This window comes from Balaenoptera borealis, assembly GCF_965194805.1.
Source record: "Balaenoptera borealis genome assembly, chromosome: 14".
Taxonomy (NCBI): domain Eukaryota; kingdom Metazoa; phylum Chordata; class Mammalia; order Artiodactyla; family Balaenopteridae; genus Balaenoptera; species Balaenoptera borealis.
This window is the reverse complement of record NC_138875.1, coordinates 51,669,349-51,686,816: the sequence shown is the minus strand read 5'-3', so window position 1 is coordinate 51,686,816 and position 17,468 is coordinate 51,669,349. Positions and strand designations below refer to the sequence as shown.

Here is a 17,468-nt window from a genome sequence, read left to right as displayed (position 1 = left end):
AGTTCCTACATTTATAAATCATTAATAAACACTAAGAAAAGTACTTTATATTCAAAACCATTTCCTGGCTCGTTTTTTAAAAACATTTCCAATTTAGTACTATCACATGCATTTTCACTTGTGGCCGATTATGTGTACATTTGCCATTTTAAAAGGAGTGTCAGCTCTCTCAGGTCACTGGACTGGCTTCTAGGGCTACCATACTTGACAAATAAAAATACAGGACACCCAAATAAATCTGAATTTCACATAAAGAATAATGTTTTAGTATAAGTATGATCCAAATATTGCATGAAACATACTTAAACTAAAAAAATTATTCGCTGCTTATCTGAAATTCAAATTTACCTGGGTATCCTGTATTTTATCTAACAACTCTACTGGCTTCTTGCTGAAAAAACACTTTATTCAAAGAAAAAATGGTGCTCTAGGGACCCATCACATACCCTCAGCATGTATAACCTTCTCCCAGGAGTCAGTCCCTTCAGACCTTTCTTTGTGGCCCTCAGGCGGCCCCGAAACCCAGGGGCCAGCTGGCCAGTGGAGGGCTCTGACCTGGCGGCTCCAGCCCAACCGAGGCCTGAATTCTCATCTTTTTCATTTACATTCAGCAACTCTGTTCCACTGACTGCCCTCAACAAAGGCCTCATTTTACCCCAGAACAGAGCTGGTGACGGGGGAGACTTCTGGGTCTAAAGTTAGGAAGGGGTTGGAGATACAAGAAAAAAGACTTGTGCCTCTGAGCTGCAGGAAGTGAACTGGGGCCCAAGGCAGCCGGTCATGCAATTTTTGTCAAAATGTCATCTAAACAGCCGCCCTGAAGGAAGAGGAGAGAGACTTCCAGGCTCTTCGCACATCGCTGGCGGTGGTTCAGGTACTGATGGACCCGGCCTGCTGCCCTCCCCCCATCCTGGACTCATGGAGTCTCTGGCTGAAGGAAGAAGCTCACGACTCCGTGGGTCTCACCCCTTTCCTTTAACCAAATGACGACTCACCAAACTTTAAAAGTTTACCTTAACGCGTTGGGTTTCTGGGATTTCTGTAGTATCTTATAAGCCCCTGGAAAGGAAGCAACACAAGTCACTGGCACGTGGCATTCTGTGGAGGGAGCGGCTGGTGCTTCCTGGGAAGCATGAAATCTGCAGGGAGAAGGGCCCCTCTTCCCTGCAAGGGTCACCCGCAGCCAATAGGGGGCGACAAAGAGCACTTCGGAGAATTTCAAGGATGCACATTCACTAATCCCCCAGATGATGCAGTTCATAGAGAGAGTGCTGGGCTGGAAAGGCTCGTGGTCCCCAGAAGGACACCATTAACAGGAAGCCTGGATTTCCTTTGATGGTGCACATGAGAAACACCGCTGGACTTCTGACCCATGTGTCACAAAGTCAGGGCACTGTTTGATCCCCCTAAGACTACAGATAGGAAACATTGGTTTGAAATAAAGTAGATGATCCTTTTATTTCACCCACTTAATTTTTTTTTTTTGGTATACTGCTGAAAGAGAGTGTTTTTGACACAAACCTCTGCATCTGGATCTCTTCTCACCATTTTTAGAGAAGACCAACCAGCACTGCACAAGTGGATTTGAGCAAGCGAAGCCTGGGCCCTGGCGAGTTAATTAATGTTTGTCATGAGAAAGGTGAGACTCTATGGAAACTGCAAACATTTCAGGAAAACTCCAAAACAGGAAAATCAAACCAGAAAAATGCCCATTTAATTTTAACCTTGACACCTTGGATTTAATCTTCCTATTGTCCAGGATCACTAAAAAGTGGATATATGATAAGGAATAATAAGTCTCAATTGTTTCAGTAAGACTTCTTTAAAAACTTACTGATGGGGCTTCCCTGGTGGCACAGTGGTTGAGAATCCGCCTGTCGATGCAGGGGACACGGGTTCAAGCCCTGGTCTGGGATGATCCCACATGTCACGGAGCAACTAAGCCCGTGTGCCACAACTACTGAGCCTGCGCTCTAGAGCCCGTGCACCACAACTACTGAAGCCCACACGCCTAGAGCCCGTGCTCCGCAATAAGAGAAGCCACTGCAGTGAGAAGCCCACGCACCGCAACAAAGAGTAGCCCCCGCTCACCAGAACTAGAGGAAAGCCCACACAGCAACAAAGACCCAACACAGCCAAAAATGAATAAATAAATAAATTTATTAAAAAACCCTTACCTACGCAGAATAAGTGAATTACAGCCCAGAAATAACCATCTGGATCAAACTGTAACACAAGATTAAAAAAAAAAAAAAATGGCTGTAAGTACAGACAAACGGGATCAGAAACACTAAACATCAGTGCACAGTGCCAGGCATGGTGCCAGACAGGACTCTGGGGCCTTGGGCCAGTCCCTCCTTATTTCTCACCCAGTTGCCTACAACATTTCCTAACAGGGCTCCCTGCCTCCAGCATCTCTTTCCCCATCCCCCCCACTCCCCAGCACTGCATCTCTAAAAAGTAGACCTGATGGTGCCGCCTATTGCTTAAAATCAATCCAGTCATCCCCCAGTGACTTGAGGATGAAATCCAAACTCAGGACACCCAAGAATCCCTATGACAAGCTCCTGTCAACCCAACCAGTCCCATCCACTGCCCATCCCCCTCCAGAGAAAGAGAACTTGCACGTCCCTGGCCAACTCAGCTGAGGGGCACTCCCGCCTCTTCTGCCCTTCCTTATTTTTTCCATTTATCTCACCCGACACACTCTGTTTAACTTGTGACCTGTCTCTGTCGCCACCCCGCACTAGATGATTAATTCCAAGAGGGCAGGAATTTGCCCAGGGACGCACACATAGTAGGTGCTCAATAAAGTTGAATCACAGGCCACTCAGGACACCTCTAGGGCTCTGTCCGTACCTGCCTTCTTCTCCTGGCTTGCTCCTCCTCACCCTTCAAGATTTAGGTACAGTAAGCAGAGCCTGGCTCCAGCATCAGAAAGATCTGGGTTAATTCTCTTGCCCCCTTCCCTTCCCCACATCCAAAAGACTATTGCCCATCTGCTATAAACTAGCATGGTAATTAAAAATGTCTTTTGGAGGCAGACAAGTCTAGGTTTGAAGACTGGTTGTGCCACCATCCACACACTGACTATACCAAGCAGCTGAAAAAATTATGTTAATCTAAGTCTGTTTCTTCCTCTGTAAAATACGAATCCTAACTATTCAAGGTTTGTTGTGAGAATTAAATGAAACAGAGTATACAAAGGTCTTAGCACAGTGCTAAGTGTTCAATATATGATAGCTTTCATGTTACTAATACTTGATATATTAACTGGAACAAAATAAAGGATCAGTGACTTAAAAAAAAAAAAAAGAAAGAAAGAAAGAAAAATAAAGATCTGGGTTAAATTCTAAAATCCCCACTTATTTGTTAGCTGGTGACCTTTTGGGCCTCGTTATTCTTCAGCTATGAAATGGAGATAATAATAGCTGCTACCCTTGTGGAATTGCTGTGAGATTAAATAAAATAAGGCACTAAAGCACTGGCACAGAGCCTGGCACACAGCAAGCTCCCTATTCCTGCTCTGAGCCTCGAAGGATCCCACACCTCCCCGGACAGAGCCCTGGCCTCCCTGTGTTATAATTATCTGTTCATCGTCTGCCCCCTCCCCTTTGTTCTGACTAGACTCCGACTTCTGCCTGGATGACGGCAATTCCTCCTTGTGCCCCCAGAGCCTGGCTCGGTGCCTAACACTTGACGGAAACTGAATAAATGCTGGGGAAGAAAAGAAAGAAAAAAAAGAGCCCGAAATGAGATGACTCCTGGAGGTGGGGGTGGGTTCTCAATGCCTAATAAAGAAAAACTCAGTCTGACAAAGTGAAAATCACTGTGCAGATGAGGCCCTTGGGAGGAGAGGAAAAGAAAATCAACTTCGCCTCAGTGTGTGGGGCTGGAGTCATTTGGACATGCAGGTCCTCCCAGCAGGTACAGAGGGTGGCCCGCCCCCATCGCGGCACCCAGAGGCCCAAGGTCTGCGGGCTCCCCTGCTGCAGCCTTGGGAGAAGGCAGAGACCTGAGGAGAGGGGTTGGCCTGGCCAAAAGGTGCCCTAGGGCCCCAAAAGTTTGCTTTTACATGCCTTTGTATAGACCAGGGCTATCCTGCTTCTCAAAGGAAGGATTCGGAAATTCTGCTCATCCACGCAGGCTTCAGAGATACCTGGAAGGCAAAGTGAGTCTGCCTGAACTCACCTGGGAGTCGTTGAAGGGCAGGCACCCTGCGGCAGCCAGGAGGAAGAGGGCACTGTGGAGAGGAGGTAAACACACAGCTTCACTTGTCAACATCAAGGGTGAGTCCCGGAGAGTGTGGAGGTTGAAATACACAGACTGGAGCTCGGATGAGGCAAAGATCTCATGAGACCACACCCAATTCCCCCGTTCATCCTCTGAGAACCTCACTACCCATGTAGTTTTCAATTATGTGCTCTGCTGACACCAAGTTTCTTCTCTGGGGCTCGGCTAGCCATCTTCCCAGAGACAGGCATTTGCAGGACATGTGCAAAACCACAGCTGGCTCACTTGAGAAAAACAGTATATAAAAAAGAAGGCTTCTTTAAACTACTGATCCCCAAAAATACACTAGTGGAAAATTGGGCAAGCAGACTACAGTTATTCCGCTTACCAATAAGAAAACACCACAGAAAGCACATTGCAAACTTATCGCCTTATCCAAATGATCAAACTTAACATCTCCAATAGTGGGACAGAGCTACATCATGTGCCTCCTGATATGATGTACTGAGAAGGGCACAACGTCACTCATGTGGTATTCCTGCCAAATATGCATAACCTGGACTGAATCACAAGGAAACACTGAGACAAACCCAAATTCAGGGACAGTCCACAAAACAATGGGCTTACACTATTCAAACTATGAAGGCAATGAAAGGCAATAAAATGTCGAGAAACTGTTCCAGATTAAAGGATACGAAAGAGACATGACATCTTTGGAGGAAGAGATTACTATAAAAGACAATATCGGGATAATTGGCCAAATTTGAACATCGACTCAATATTACATAACAGTATTGTAGCCGATGTTAATTTTCTAAACTTAATCATTGTACTGTGGTTATACAAGAGCTTCTTATTTTTAGGAGATACGCTTTGCAGTACTTACGGGTAGAGTCATAACCCCTGCAACTTATTCCCAAATGGTTCAGAAAAAAATAAGAGTAAGAATAATTATGTATATATTCTTACATATTTTATGTGATATATATGTACATATGTATATATGGAGAGAGAAAGAAAGCAAATACAAAAAACGTTATCAGTGGGTGAATCTAGGTAAAAGGTATATGGGAGTTCATTGTAATTTTCTTGCAGTTTTTCTATCCGTTTAAACTTTTTCCCAAATAAGGGAATTCCCTGGCGGTCCAGTAGTTAGGACTCGGCGCTTTCACTGCCAAGGGCAGGGGTTCAGTCCCTGGTTGGGGAACGAAGATCCTGCAAGCCACGAAGCATGGCCAAAAATAATAATAATAAAATAAAACAAACAAAAAAAAAGTTTCATTAGAAAAAAATCTCTTATACATACCAAAATATTTATGGCTGAAATGCTACAATGCCTGGGATTTGCTGAAATGAGGCGCTGGGTAGAGGCTTAAGTTGAAAACTGTTGAATCTGGGGGATGAGTCTACAGAGCTTCATTATACTATTCGGTCTACTTTTATATCTGTTTAGAAATTTCCATAACAAAAGGTTTTTTTTATAATTCTTGCACAAAAAAGTAACATTGCCAATCACAGATATTTTCACATTTTCTCATTCATTAGAAAGTCGATTTGGAGATACTTTTTGGCTTAGAAATCAGTGGTTTTTAGATGGTATATGGGTTTCATATACCAAAATATCTTGGCCTATAGCTTTTCCTAATCATTCTCTCCTCCTAAAGAAAGGCACCAGAAAACACAAAACCCAAAGGACCACATGCTCTTTCCCCCTCTTTCCATTTTATGATGCAACAACAATATTCAGGGTTGGGTCCCTTCTGACCACTGCATTACGTGGCGAACAGCAAAGGATCAAAGACATAAACGGGGGCAGTGAATACAGCATTTTCACTGTTAGGGGACTTTATCATATGACATCTCACACCAATATATGTTCTATATACGTATCAAATTCTTTATTACTTCATATATATACGTAATACACAACAACCTGATACTCATCACCTAAGTACACTGGCAATAGTGATGCTAATCAATTCTGTCCACAACCCCCCCCCACACACACACAGTCCTCACTGTTGTCATCACACAGTGTACCCCTTAAAAGACTAGCACGGCTGCTGGGCCTGAGGCAGGAGGATGGGCACAGAGGAACCCTCAGAGCTGGGGCCTCAGGGCCTCAGGAAGGGCAGGACAACGCGGGACCAGTTCTAACCACTCCAATCCACCCGCTCCTATAGCCTCGCCAACTTTAAAGGCACACACGCAAACAGCCTTGAGACGATCCCCCGGCACCCGACTGCTGAGGGATTCGGAGGCCAGGGTCGGGTGAGAGGAGGGAGGTTGTCCAGGAGGGTTTCTGGGACTGCACAGGAATAGGCAGGTTGTAGGCTGGGGGAGAGGAGAACCCTCATGGCTTTGGCATCTGCCTGCAGTGGACAGAGGCTTTAGAGGATGCAGGATGCTTCCCCATCCACAGGCAATGAGCATTAGATCCCCTCAAGCAGACAAGCCCTCAGGGCTGAGGGGAGAAGTGCCAGGTGTGAGGCAGCCCCTGGTTTCCCACCAAACTTGGCCTTGAGCAACACCTGATTACATCAGGCATAAATGGGTTTTAATGCCTCTCTTTAACACCTGTTAATATTTTAAACAAGAGGATGCGTCCTGACAGTGGGATTTTTTTTTTCTTCAAGTAGCAGCCTGTAATAAAGGCAAAAAAAAGGAGATTGGATGAAAGCCCAGAAATATATGAAACAAAAAGTCCTAAATCCACGTATCAAAACATTCTGCTGGTTTTCTATCTTCAGGACCGAGCTTCGCAGCTACTGCCAAGGAAGCAGGATGGCCACCAGAGGACAAGGTATCCAGGTCAGAATTAGCACAACAGGAGCACAGGGACCTGCCAGAGGGTCCAGCCCAGTTCATGTTTCAGCTGGGAAAACTGAGGCACAGAGAGGTATGAAACCTGCCCACGGTCACGGCGCCGTGTGGCCCAAGACCACGACTCAGATCCGTGGATTCGCAGGCAGTACTTTCTCCACCATGGGAATTCTTAAAAACCCAATGAGGTTCAAACATTATTTTTAAAACTTTAAGTCATTTCCATTTTTCCATTTTCATTCTTCATCAGTCTTGCACAACTCTTAGTGAAATTCTGGGCATCAATGGCTGAAATCTAGCACGAGTTGTTTTCCCCTTAGGGATAAAATATTTCAGAAAAAAAAAGAGCAAATTTGAGAATAAGACACAAAATAGGGATATATAAGTGTCTGTAATAAATTCCTCTGTCAACTCTCAAGTATGAATTGTCAACAGACGGTTTCTCATCGAAGTTACTATCAGGTTAAATCTTCTATTTTAGATGTTTGTGAAGTTGTTGTTTTTTGTTTTTGTTTAAACTTACCTACAGATCTTTGCAGGAGATGTTTTCTGTATGAAAATAAAGAGACGTACAGTTAGTCTTTAAAAACTCTTTTTTGCTCCCCTTAAAAGTAAATATTTAGATCAAGAGGCACATAAATTATGAATAAGTTTATTGGGGGCTTAACAACTTGCTGCACTTCAGTATTTATTGAGGCTTTTTCTGCTTGGACCAAATGAAGGATGACTCAGAGGTCCAGAGTTGAGTCACTTCAGCAAAGCACTCTGGATGAGTAGTTTTACCACTCTCACCATTAGAGCTATGTTTACCCACAAAAAAGCAAAATGATGCCACGCCCAAGCCTTCGAATATCTTACACACCATGAAAAGGAGAGAGAAATCAATGTACCCTGTGTAGGAAAAGAAATTAAGCTCTTGTTCAACTTCTCTTCTGGTCTGTCTCTAAATTTTCCTTTCATTAATCCAGCTCTGACCCTGAGCACTGCTATAAATTCTCTGGTATGATGTGTAAATTAGGAAACAGAAAAAAGGAGAAGGGACATTTGACTCCACCCCTAGAGAGAAGGAAAAAAGGGCAGATTGGGGAAATCTAAAGTTGCCGTTTAGAGCTCCCTGAAATGAAGAAATTCTAATGCATACTCTACCTTTGTTACCTCCTTTTTATTGGTCACTTTAAGGGAATTAGTCCTTGGCACTTGGGAAGAAAGCTCTAGCAGGAAGAAGCATAGATTTTTTTCATATTTGACAGGGGAAATGGTCAGGCAAGATAATAGATTAATTCTGGACATTTCAGATTATTTTGCTAGTTGAGGACAAACTGCAATTTTCTTTTACTCCAGCTCAGATAAAGTGTGAACTATGAACAAATTGTTTAAAAATGAAGCACTCAAAAGGTACAAAATTTCAGTTATTATAAAATAAGCAAAGCCTGGGGACGTAACATACAGTGCAGTGACTATAGTTAACACCATATTGTACTGAATATATTCGAAAGTTGCTAAGAGAGTAAATCTTAAAACTTCTCATCACAGGAAATACAAATGCTTGGTGATGGATGTTAACTAGACTTATTGTGTTGATCATTTCAAAATATATACAAACATTGAATCATTATATTGAACACCTGAAACAAATATAATTTTATCTGTCAATTATATCTCAATTTTTAAAAAAAGTAAAGCACTGGCAAGAGAAACATGTGGTTTGCTATGAAGGCTATCTTAAGCTTTCATGTGTGACTAAATAATCCACAATGCATTGTTTTAATAAACACACGATGTGTGTGTACAAAGCAGTGGCTCCCAACTTTAGATCCTTTGTTATCTCTTATACGTTATCTCTCATCTTTGTGGAACCGGCCTCAGCAGAGACCAAAGGCAAAGCCAACCTTGACTCCACTGCCCCCCGGTGGGGACACTTATCCCTTCAGTACAGAAAGGACGACACACGCGGAGGTGACCTGGCTCCCACCTGGATAATTGCCCCCAACATGGGAAAACGTGTCACTAAAAGATTCTGAGCTAAATAAAGCTGACCTCTCCAGAGTTTGGAGGAAGAAGAATGAATGCTCAACTCTTCCATGAGTGACATGTTCACCAGCAGGTGCTTGGGGGCTTCCGTTACAGGGCAGCAAATCAACCCTAGTGCCTGAAGGAGTGTGCCCATCCCACAGAGGAGAGAGTCCTTTTTATTTTGACCTCCTCTGACTACAGGAGCCCAGAACCTGAGACATGGAGAGTGAAAACCAGCGAGAAATTCATTACGGAGCTCCAGCCCCCAAGGCTCCGAGAGCATCCAAGGGGTCTGTGTCCGGGATTCCCCTCCGCAAGCCCCTCGGTCCCCAAATCACCCAGTGATAAGTCCCAATGACATCTCAGCTCTGCGTGGGTCACTATAACTCCTCAAGAGTCACCTTGCCAAAGTCACAGTAAGTAGCTGACGCCGCTCTGGGTAAGCTAACGCGCTCTGAGGACTGCTGGTGCTGTCCTAGGTGCTCGACACATATTGACTCGTGTCACTGCGGGTTAATGTACAGTCCTGGGTTACGTGCTACAGATGAGGATGCTGAAGCACAGAGAAATCAGGTAAGTTGCTCGGGATCACAGGGTGTGCGCCCAGGCGATCGCGCTCCAGAGCCTGACCCTTTTGGACTCTGTTCTGTCACAGCCAGTCCTGCAGTGACACCCACCGGCCCTTTCAGGCCACTGGCCTTCATTGGCTGCTTCCTCTCTGCCTGGAGTGCCCAGAAAATTCCTACCCATTTGCGTGACTGGGTTCAAATCTGGCCCTTGCAAGCAGACTTACCAGCGGTCGCCCCCCAGTGCACTCACACGCCTGTTCCAGCCCATAGGACATTCTATGGGTATCCCAGCACCTGTTTACATGTCAGCTCCCCATTCAGCCTGAGTTCTGGGAGGGTGATAAATGTGTCTCTCCACATCTGTAGCTGTAGACCTAGCAAGATGTTTGACATGTAGCATATACTTCATAAATGTCGAGCGAACCAATGAATGAATAGCCGTATTCTAAGGTTAAACCGTGACAAATATATCTGCAAGTTAGTGAGACTAATTCCACAAGCCACACGCTAACTTAGAGTCAAACTGTGTGTGTGTGTGTGTGCACATACACAAAGAACTAGTTATGGATGGTGACAATGAACCACAGCCCAGATGGAGCTTATTCTCATCATCTGGGAGCGAGGTCATGAAGAGGTCAACTCTACTCTCCCAAGGCCATTCTAGGGAAACCTGACACATAACGGACCAAAGAGCCCTCATCTGGAGTCACAGGTCAAGTCTGAGAGGCGGTGTCCAACCATGTTCCTCATGACACCCAGTCGCTTGGTCATGGCTCCAGGCTGAATGATCAGGAAATATAAATCATATGAAGCACATATCACGGTCATCTTCATCACAGGGCAGATTTTAATGCCAAACTACTAGAAACCACCTACAAATCTGCAAACAGGGACCGGCCAACACACTGAGTTCCATGTGGAGAGAAATGAGGCATTTAGGGATTCCAACAAATCGATCAATGGAAAAATAGGATGTATTTTATCATTTCTGTAAATATTCTACGTATGTCTGAACTGAAAGAATGAAGTCGTTTCCTCTAGAAGTAAGATCACAGTTGATTTCTGACATTTTTTTTCTCTGCATTTTCTACGACTTATTATATCTTATGATATTCATAAAGGAAAGAAAGGGGTTTTTTAAAAATAACTAAATAGATATGTAACCCACTCAATTGTTTCCTAATTTTCCCCGACAAGAAATGATGTTGTTTTGTGTCAGTAATGAAATGGAGTTGAAGATTCACAATATTTTGGTATTCACCCAATTGCTTCCGAGGAAAGGTCCTCTTGGTCTGGGAGTCTGGCCCTTGGGCTCTGCTTGGTGGAAACACACCGAGGACCCTCCAGCCCCATGTCCCACCCTCACCTTCTCCTACCTGATCTGACTTGTCCATCAAGAAGCAATACCCCGTGAAGGGACTTCCCAGGTGGTCCAGTGGTTAAGACAGCGCGCTTCCAATGCAGGGGGTGCAGGTTCTATCCCTGGTCAGGGAATTAAGAACCCACATCCCACATGGTACGGCCCAAAAAAAAAGAAAGAAGCAGTATCCCATGAAGATGCCTGGATCTCGTCCCTAGACCAGGTAAATCTTCATTTTTAATTCACACAAAAGGTATCCATTTTGTGAATAAGAAGGCTTCTTTGGAATTTGAGTGGAATTGAGTCAGGGTCTGACTAGTCTCCCAGAACCTGAGCAGCTCCTGGAACCTAAGTGACCAGTTAGTGAATATTTCAGCTCAGCTCCAGTCCTTGGGCTGAGACCTGGGGCTCCAAAAAAAAACCCAACCACAGGGTCACTGCAGTGAGAGGGCTGGAAGCAGGCAGAGACACAGGGAAAATCATACTGTATTTCGCTGAATTTAAGATGCCACTGATTGTAAAATTAGTACTTTTTATACTACTAAGAAAAAAACAAAAACAAAAACATTAGACCAGGACATACCATTGACTATAAAAGCACCCTGATTTCAGATAGTGAAAACTTATTTTTTATTTTTTAAAGAATTATTTTATTTTTATTTATTTATTTTTTTGACCACACCATGCAGCATGTGGGATCTTAGTTCCCTGACCAGGGATCGAACCTGTGCCCCCTGCAGTGGAAGCACTTAACCACTGGACCACCAGGGAAGTCCCGATAGTGAAAATTTTAGATGTGAAAAAAAGAAGCACATGATAGAATTGATGACATATGGAAACTGCAAGCTGGTGTGATAAGTAAAATGTCAGCTGAAGGTGCCCAAGCTGCCTGAGGTGTCAGGGAAGGTTCCCACTGCCGGCAGATTAGCCTGAAGTACGGAGCCTGGCTGGAGTCACTACAGGCTTCCCTCGCCTCCTGTAATCCGTTCTCCTCCGCAGAAACTGGGGGAGCTTTTAACACTGTGAAGCTGCTCAGTGTCTGTGGGCCTTATAACACATCCGGCTCCTCCCAGCTCCCAGTGCACTCAGCATAAATCCCAAATTCCTAGCTCAGCCCCAGAGGCCCGTCTCCAGCCTCGTCCTAAGCCCCCCCCCTCTTTCTCATCAAGCTCCAGCCACACAGCCCAGAATGACTTCCGCCAAGTCCCTTCCTATGCCTGGTCCTTTGCGTCTGCTGCTTCCTCTTCCAGGGAGCACTCCCCTCTCCCCCATGTCTAACTCCTGCTCATCCTTTGTCTGTGTTTAATGTCACCTCCCCAGAGTGGCCTGCTCTGGCCACACAATCGAGCAGGTGGTTCTAATTCTTAGTTTAACGTCTGTCTCCCCTTCTGGGCTGATGCTCTGTAAGAGCAGCAATCATGCCTCTTGCTTACGACTGCAGACCCGGGCCTGGCACGGTGGCCACGTACACAGGGACGTAGAAATATTCATAGAGTGAATGGGACAGGGGTGCACGAAGAGGTTTGCTGACAGATCAGAGGAGAGAAACACTACGACATGGTCTAGGGAAAGTGAGAAGTTTGGTTGTGGCTGGAATTTCTGAAGCCAGAGAGGTGGATGGGGCCCAGGTGGCGAAGGGCTTTGCAGGCCTCCAGGTAGCTTCTGGGTGGTCCTGAAGGGCTGTATGTAGGGGAACATGATCAGATCCATGTGTCAGAAAGGTCCCCCGGGAGCGGTGGTGTGTGGAGTGGCCTTGGCCACAGGAAAGGTGTCTCTCTGTCCCCGGCACACCTGTAAGAAGTGTGCTGCCTGCATGGCCCACTAGCCTCTCTCGAGCTTAAAAGTTCCAAAATTTTGATGTGAAGTCATTTGAAACAGGCAGATGTCAGAAAAAAGGAACTCTCAAAAGAGGTACCAAACTAAAACCACCAATAACGTTAAAAATCATAGCTAAACTACATAGTAGGTACAAAGCACCTACTATGTGCCAGAAAGTGTTGGGAGCACCTACTAGCACCTGTGCTGCATGGTGTCCTCCCAACGACTCTTTGAGTGGGTGACATTTCTCTCCCCTTTTCACGGATGGAGGCCCGGAAGGTGAGGAAACGTGTTCCAACTGGTGGAAGGCAGAGCTGGGGTCGGGAAGAAAAGAGGATGTCCCCAGGGTGGGCTAAAGCTCCCAGCACCCTGTGGGAAGCTCGCCAAATATTTCCTCGTGTTGCTGGGATGCGGTGGGGGGAGTGGGGGAATGCCCCCCCCACCATCCAGGCCCACAGTCCTCTCTACCTCAGCCCCCCAGGCCCTGGCTCAGCGCTGGCCTGGGGTTGAGGTCCATTCAGACCCACAAGCACCCCCACGTATGTTTGGTGAACTGAAGGGATGTCAAAACCGTGATCCTTGAAATTAGTGACCACCGTCAGGCAGGCTTGACTGGAAACAGATGGCAGGAAAAGGCAGACACTAATCTGGACCATACATAAAAAGCACGTCTTTGAAATTTCAAGCAAGGGAAGTGAAACTAGCCTTTTGCGTAATCATTTACCTCTTTCTGAAAACACTTCTGGTGCCCACAGATGATAACTTCGGCTACATTATGCAAAGTGAGAAACACAGGAATGGCCTGAAAGAAAACAAAGGAATAAGCATGAAAATATTTTCTTGGATCTCATAATTACATAATTCTTGATTTATGCTTAAAAATAAAGATCTGTGGGAACTTTTGGCATTCACACTGATACTCCTCTCCAGCAAAAACTCTTCTGCGTGGATCAGTGTTCTTGCTTGCAGCAAGAAGGGTGGATGTAGAGGCTCCCCTCTCACGGGTATTCTCATCATTTATTAAGCACCTACTGTGTGTCAGGTGCCATGCCAGGTGCAGGGGACACATCCTGTGAACAGGCGGACACATGATAGAGAGGCTGTCCCTATCGAGGTAAGAGCTCTGACCAAACGCACAGAAAGGCATGACCAACCCAGCGTGGGCAGAGCACGCCTTCTCGGAGGAAGTGAAGTCCAAAGTCTAAACGGGAACAGAATGATGAACTAGAACGAGCCCAGGGACTTCCCTGGTGGTCCACTGGTTAAGACTCCGCACTCCCAACGCAGGGGACATGGGTTCGATATCTGGTTGGGGAACTGAGATCCTGCGTGACGCATGGCACAGCCAAAGGGAAAAAAGAAAAAAAAAAAAGAATGAGCCCAGCAAAAAGAGACAAGGCGGGAGAGGGCTGGAGGCACACACAAGGGCCCAGAGGAGCGAGGAAGCCCACCTCCTTGGGGAACCAGGGGGAGTTGAGTGGGGTGGAATATAGTGTGGAAGGGAAAAGTGGGGGAGAGGAAGGTAGAGAGGTAATCACGGGCCCTATCAGGGAATCAGGACCATCCCAAGGCCCGTAAGAGACACTGAAGAGTTTAAAGCCCACCGTGCATGATTTGATCTGCGTGTTTAGGGAACCTTGGACTGCTGGGTGGGACAAAGGAGGAAGAGATGGTTGCAAAAGTTCAGTGGTGTGACAGATGGAAAAACGGCCCTGCAAACTATAGCTGCATCCTAGTCCCTGGAACCCATGAATGTCACCTCATAGGGTGAAAAAAGGGCCTTTGCAAATGTGATTAAGGTGAGAATCTGGAGGTGGGGAGATTACTCTGGATTATCTGGGTGGGTCCCAAATGCAAACACAGGTCTCCTCCTAAGAGATAGGCAGAGATTTGACACACACAGAGGAGGAGGCGATGTGACCCCAGAGGCAGAGACTGGAATGATGCAGCCACGAGCCAAGGAGTGTCAGCAGACACCAGAAGCTGGAAGAGAGAGGCAAGGAGCAGATTCTCCCCTAGAGCCTCTGGAGGGAGCGCAGCCCTGCTGACACACCTTGATCCTCACTTCAGACCCCTGGCCTCCGGAACTGGGAGAGAATAAATTTCTGTTGTTTCAAGCCACCTAGGTAGGTGGTCATTTGTTACAGCAGCTACAGGAAACTAATACAAGGAATGACAAGACGGTGGCCTGAACTTGGTAGTGACAGCGAAGATGGAGAAAAGTGGCCACATGAGGGAAATATTTAGGAGATTGAACTGCGGTAAATGATGGAATAACTGGGATCAACTTTGTACCCCCAAAAAGGGGGGGGAGGGAGAAGATATAAAAAAATGTAACACTCCAGTGGGTTATCAAGATACACAGAGTACCCACTGCACATTGACTATCGCTGGGCTCTTTGCTAAGAACAGCAGTCTTTCCTAATTTGATAGATAATCTTGACAAGGTAAAGGGGAGGGATTAAGGGGCGAGGGATTGTGCTATTGTCTTTGTTGCTGCTGCTGATGATAATGTCTCCTGGAAAGCAGAGAAAGATCAAGAATAGTGCATGGGTTTTGGCATCAGCTGGGCTTCAGGCTCCAGCTCCACCATCTGCTAGTGGAACAGGGCACGTATCCAAACAGTTTGCTCCTCTGTAGTATGAGGATAACAATATCTACGACCTGGAGCTATAGGGAGGAATGATGGAAATAATGCAGGAGCACGGCATGAAGGCTGTCAATAATATAAGAGGTACCAAGCCCACGCTTAGTGGCCTCGATGGAGGACCCTGAGCTGGGAAATTATTCCAGCTTCAAGGACTCTTAAGTGGGTCTTTAAGCAGATGTTGCTGCCCAACCACTTCCAGATGGATTTATTCTTTATCTTTTGGCTGCGTTGGGTCTTTATTACTGCATGCAGGCTTTTCTCTAGTTGCTACGAGCGGGGGCTACTCTTCATTGCGGTGCACGGGCTTCTTCTCATTGTGGTGGCTTCTCTTGTTGTGGAGCACAGGCTCTACGCGCGGCCTTCAGTTGTTGTGGCACGTGGGCACAGTAGTTGTGGCTCACGGGCTCTAGAGCACAGGCTCAGTAGTTGTGGCGCACAGGCTTAGTTGCTCTGCAGCACGTGGGATCTTCCCGGACCAGGGCTTGAACCCGTGTCCCCTGCATTGGCAGGCAGATTCTTAACCACTGTGCCACCAGGGAAGTCCCTGGGAGTATATATTGTTACCTTGTCTTTAAGAGTTTTATAACTGTATAGCTCTGTTCTATTTTAGTATTTTGTTCTAACTCGCACTGTTTCATTTCATTCTGAGCTCTCACCTTCCATTTTTCTTGCCTTTTTAACGTTCTCTACTCCTTTAAAAGTTCAGCTGAAACTTTTTTCCTTTTAAAATCATCCTTTATTTTAATTATTTTCTATGTTTTTCATCTTTTGTGCTTCTTTTTATCCCTCTTAAACTTTTATATTTTCAATTATTCTTTATGTATTTTAAGATTATTAAAGAGATTTTTTTTTAATTGGCTTTATCCATTGGGCTCATGTTTGGAAAACGTGGGCCCTGGCCTTCTAGGTCTGAGCCTAAGAAGATAGCACAGAAAATCTTAGAGAGGTTAATCCTGTGGTACGTGACATGAAAATGAAAGGGCAACCTGGATCTTATTTATTTAAAATTAAACCCTGATTTAAAATGCTTTTGCCTCCTTGACTACAAAATCAGTAAGGAAACAAGATTTAGGGTGACTCTAGACCCTAACTCTAGACTTCAAGGAGGCTTAATTTTCTCAATTTTATAAACCGTGGACAGGTTTCTCCATCTCCCTAGGAGATTCTGATCGGATTCTGGAAAAGGATCTATCTACACATACAGAACTGATTTTATTTTTTATTCTATTTTATTTTTAATTTTTTTAAAGAAAGTTGCCTTTTAATGTTTTAAATTTAAAAAAAATGTTTTACTATTTATTTATTAATTATTTAGTTTTGGCTGCACCAGGTCTTAGTTGCAGCATACAGGATCTTTAGTTGCAGCATGCAGGTTCCTTAGTTGTGGCATGCAAACTCTTAGTTGAGTCATGCATGCAGGATCTATTTCCCCGACCACGGATCGAACCCAGGCCCCCTGCATTGGGAGCGTGGAGTGTTAACCACTGGACCACCAGGGAAGTCCCCAGAACTGATATTAAAGTTCTCTAATAATAGATACCAACAATGTGTTCAGCACAGTGCTAATTATTTTAATTGCATTCTCTTATTTAAACCATATCTCAACAACTGTATCCACGGATGCTTGTTGCCCTGACTTACAGACAAGGAAACTGAAGCTTAGAGTGATGGGGCAGCTTGCTGGCGAGCTCACAGCTAGTTCTGGGTATGACTCCATGACTCCAACCCAGTAACGGCAACGCCCACGCTCCCAGCCTCGATGTTATAGGAGCCAACTTACAGCAAGCCCCCAGTGTAAACTTCCTGGACCTACAACTGTGCAAAGTCCAATACCATTGTGTTCCAAATCCTGCCAGTCTGCTTCCTCCAGCAATATAACTGGTATGATCTAAAACAGATGACCTCGGAGTAAACTCTACGCCATTTTTTAAAGGGATATCTTCCGTTTCCACTTTAAAATTTTTTAATCTGATTTTCTCAAGCCATTTTTTCGACTGAGGAG

General features: G+C 45.3%; 1 protein-coding gene across 9 annotated transcripts in view; it reads right to left on the bottom strand.

The window, feature by feature from the left end:
• Positions 1-17,468, bottom strand: part of TMEM241 (transmembrane protein 241) — a 112,277-nt gene that overhangs the window by 55,577 nt on the left and 39,232 nt on the right. For 8 of the 9 annotated variants that reach the window (XR_014234003.1, XR_014234004.1, XR_014234005.1 and 5 more), the window contains exons 5-9: positions 13,541-13,618; positions 7,580-7,605; positions 4,192-4,243; positions 2,178-2,226; positions 1,014-1,059 (exon numbers count right to left, since the gene is read on the bottom strand). Coding sequence is in view for 6 of the 9 variants with exons in the window: in XM_082353601.1 (XP_082209727.1) it covers positions 1,014-1,059; positions 2,178-2,226; positions 4,192-4,243; positions 7,580-7,605; positions 13,541-13,618 (251 nt within the window). In the remaining 3 variants the exon portion in view is untranslated. The remainder of the gene's footprint in view (positions 1-1,013; positions 1,060-2,177; positions 2,227-4,191; positions 4,244-7,579; positions 7,606-13,540; positions 13,619-17,468) is intronic. The other variant, XM_082353606.1, reaches the window with a different exon arrangement.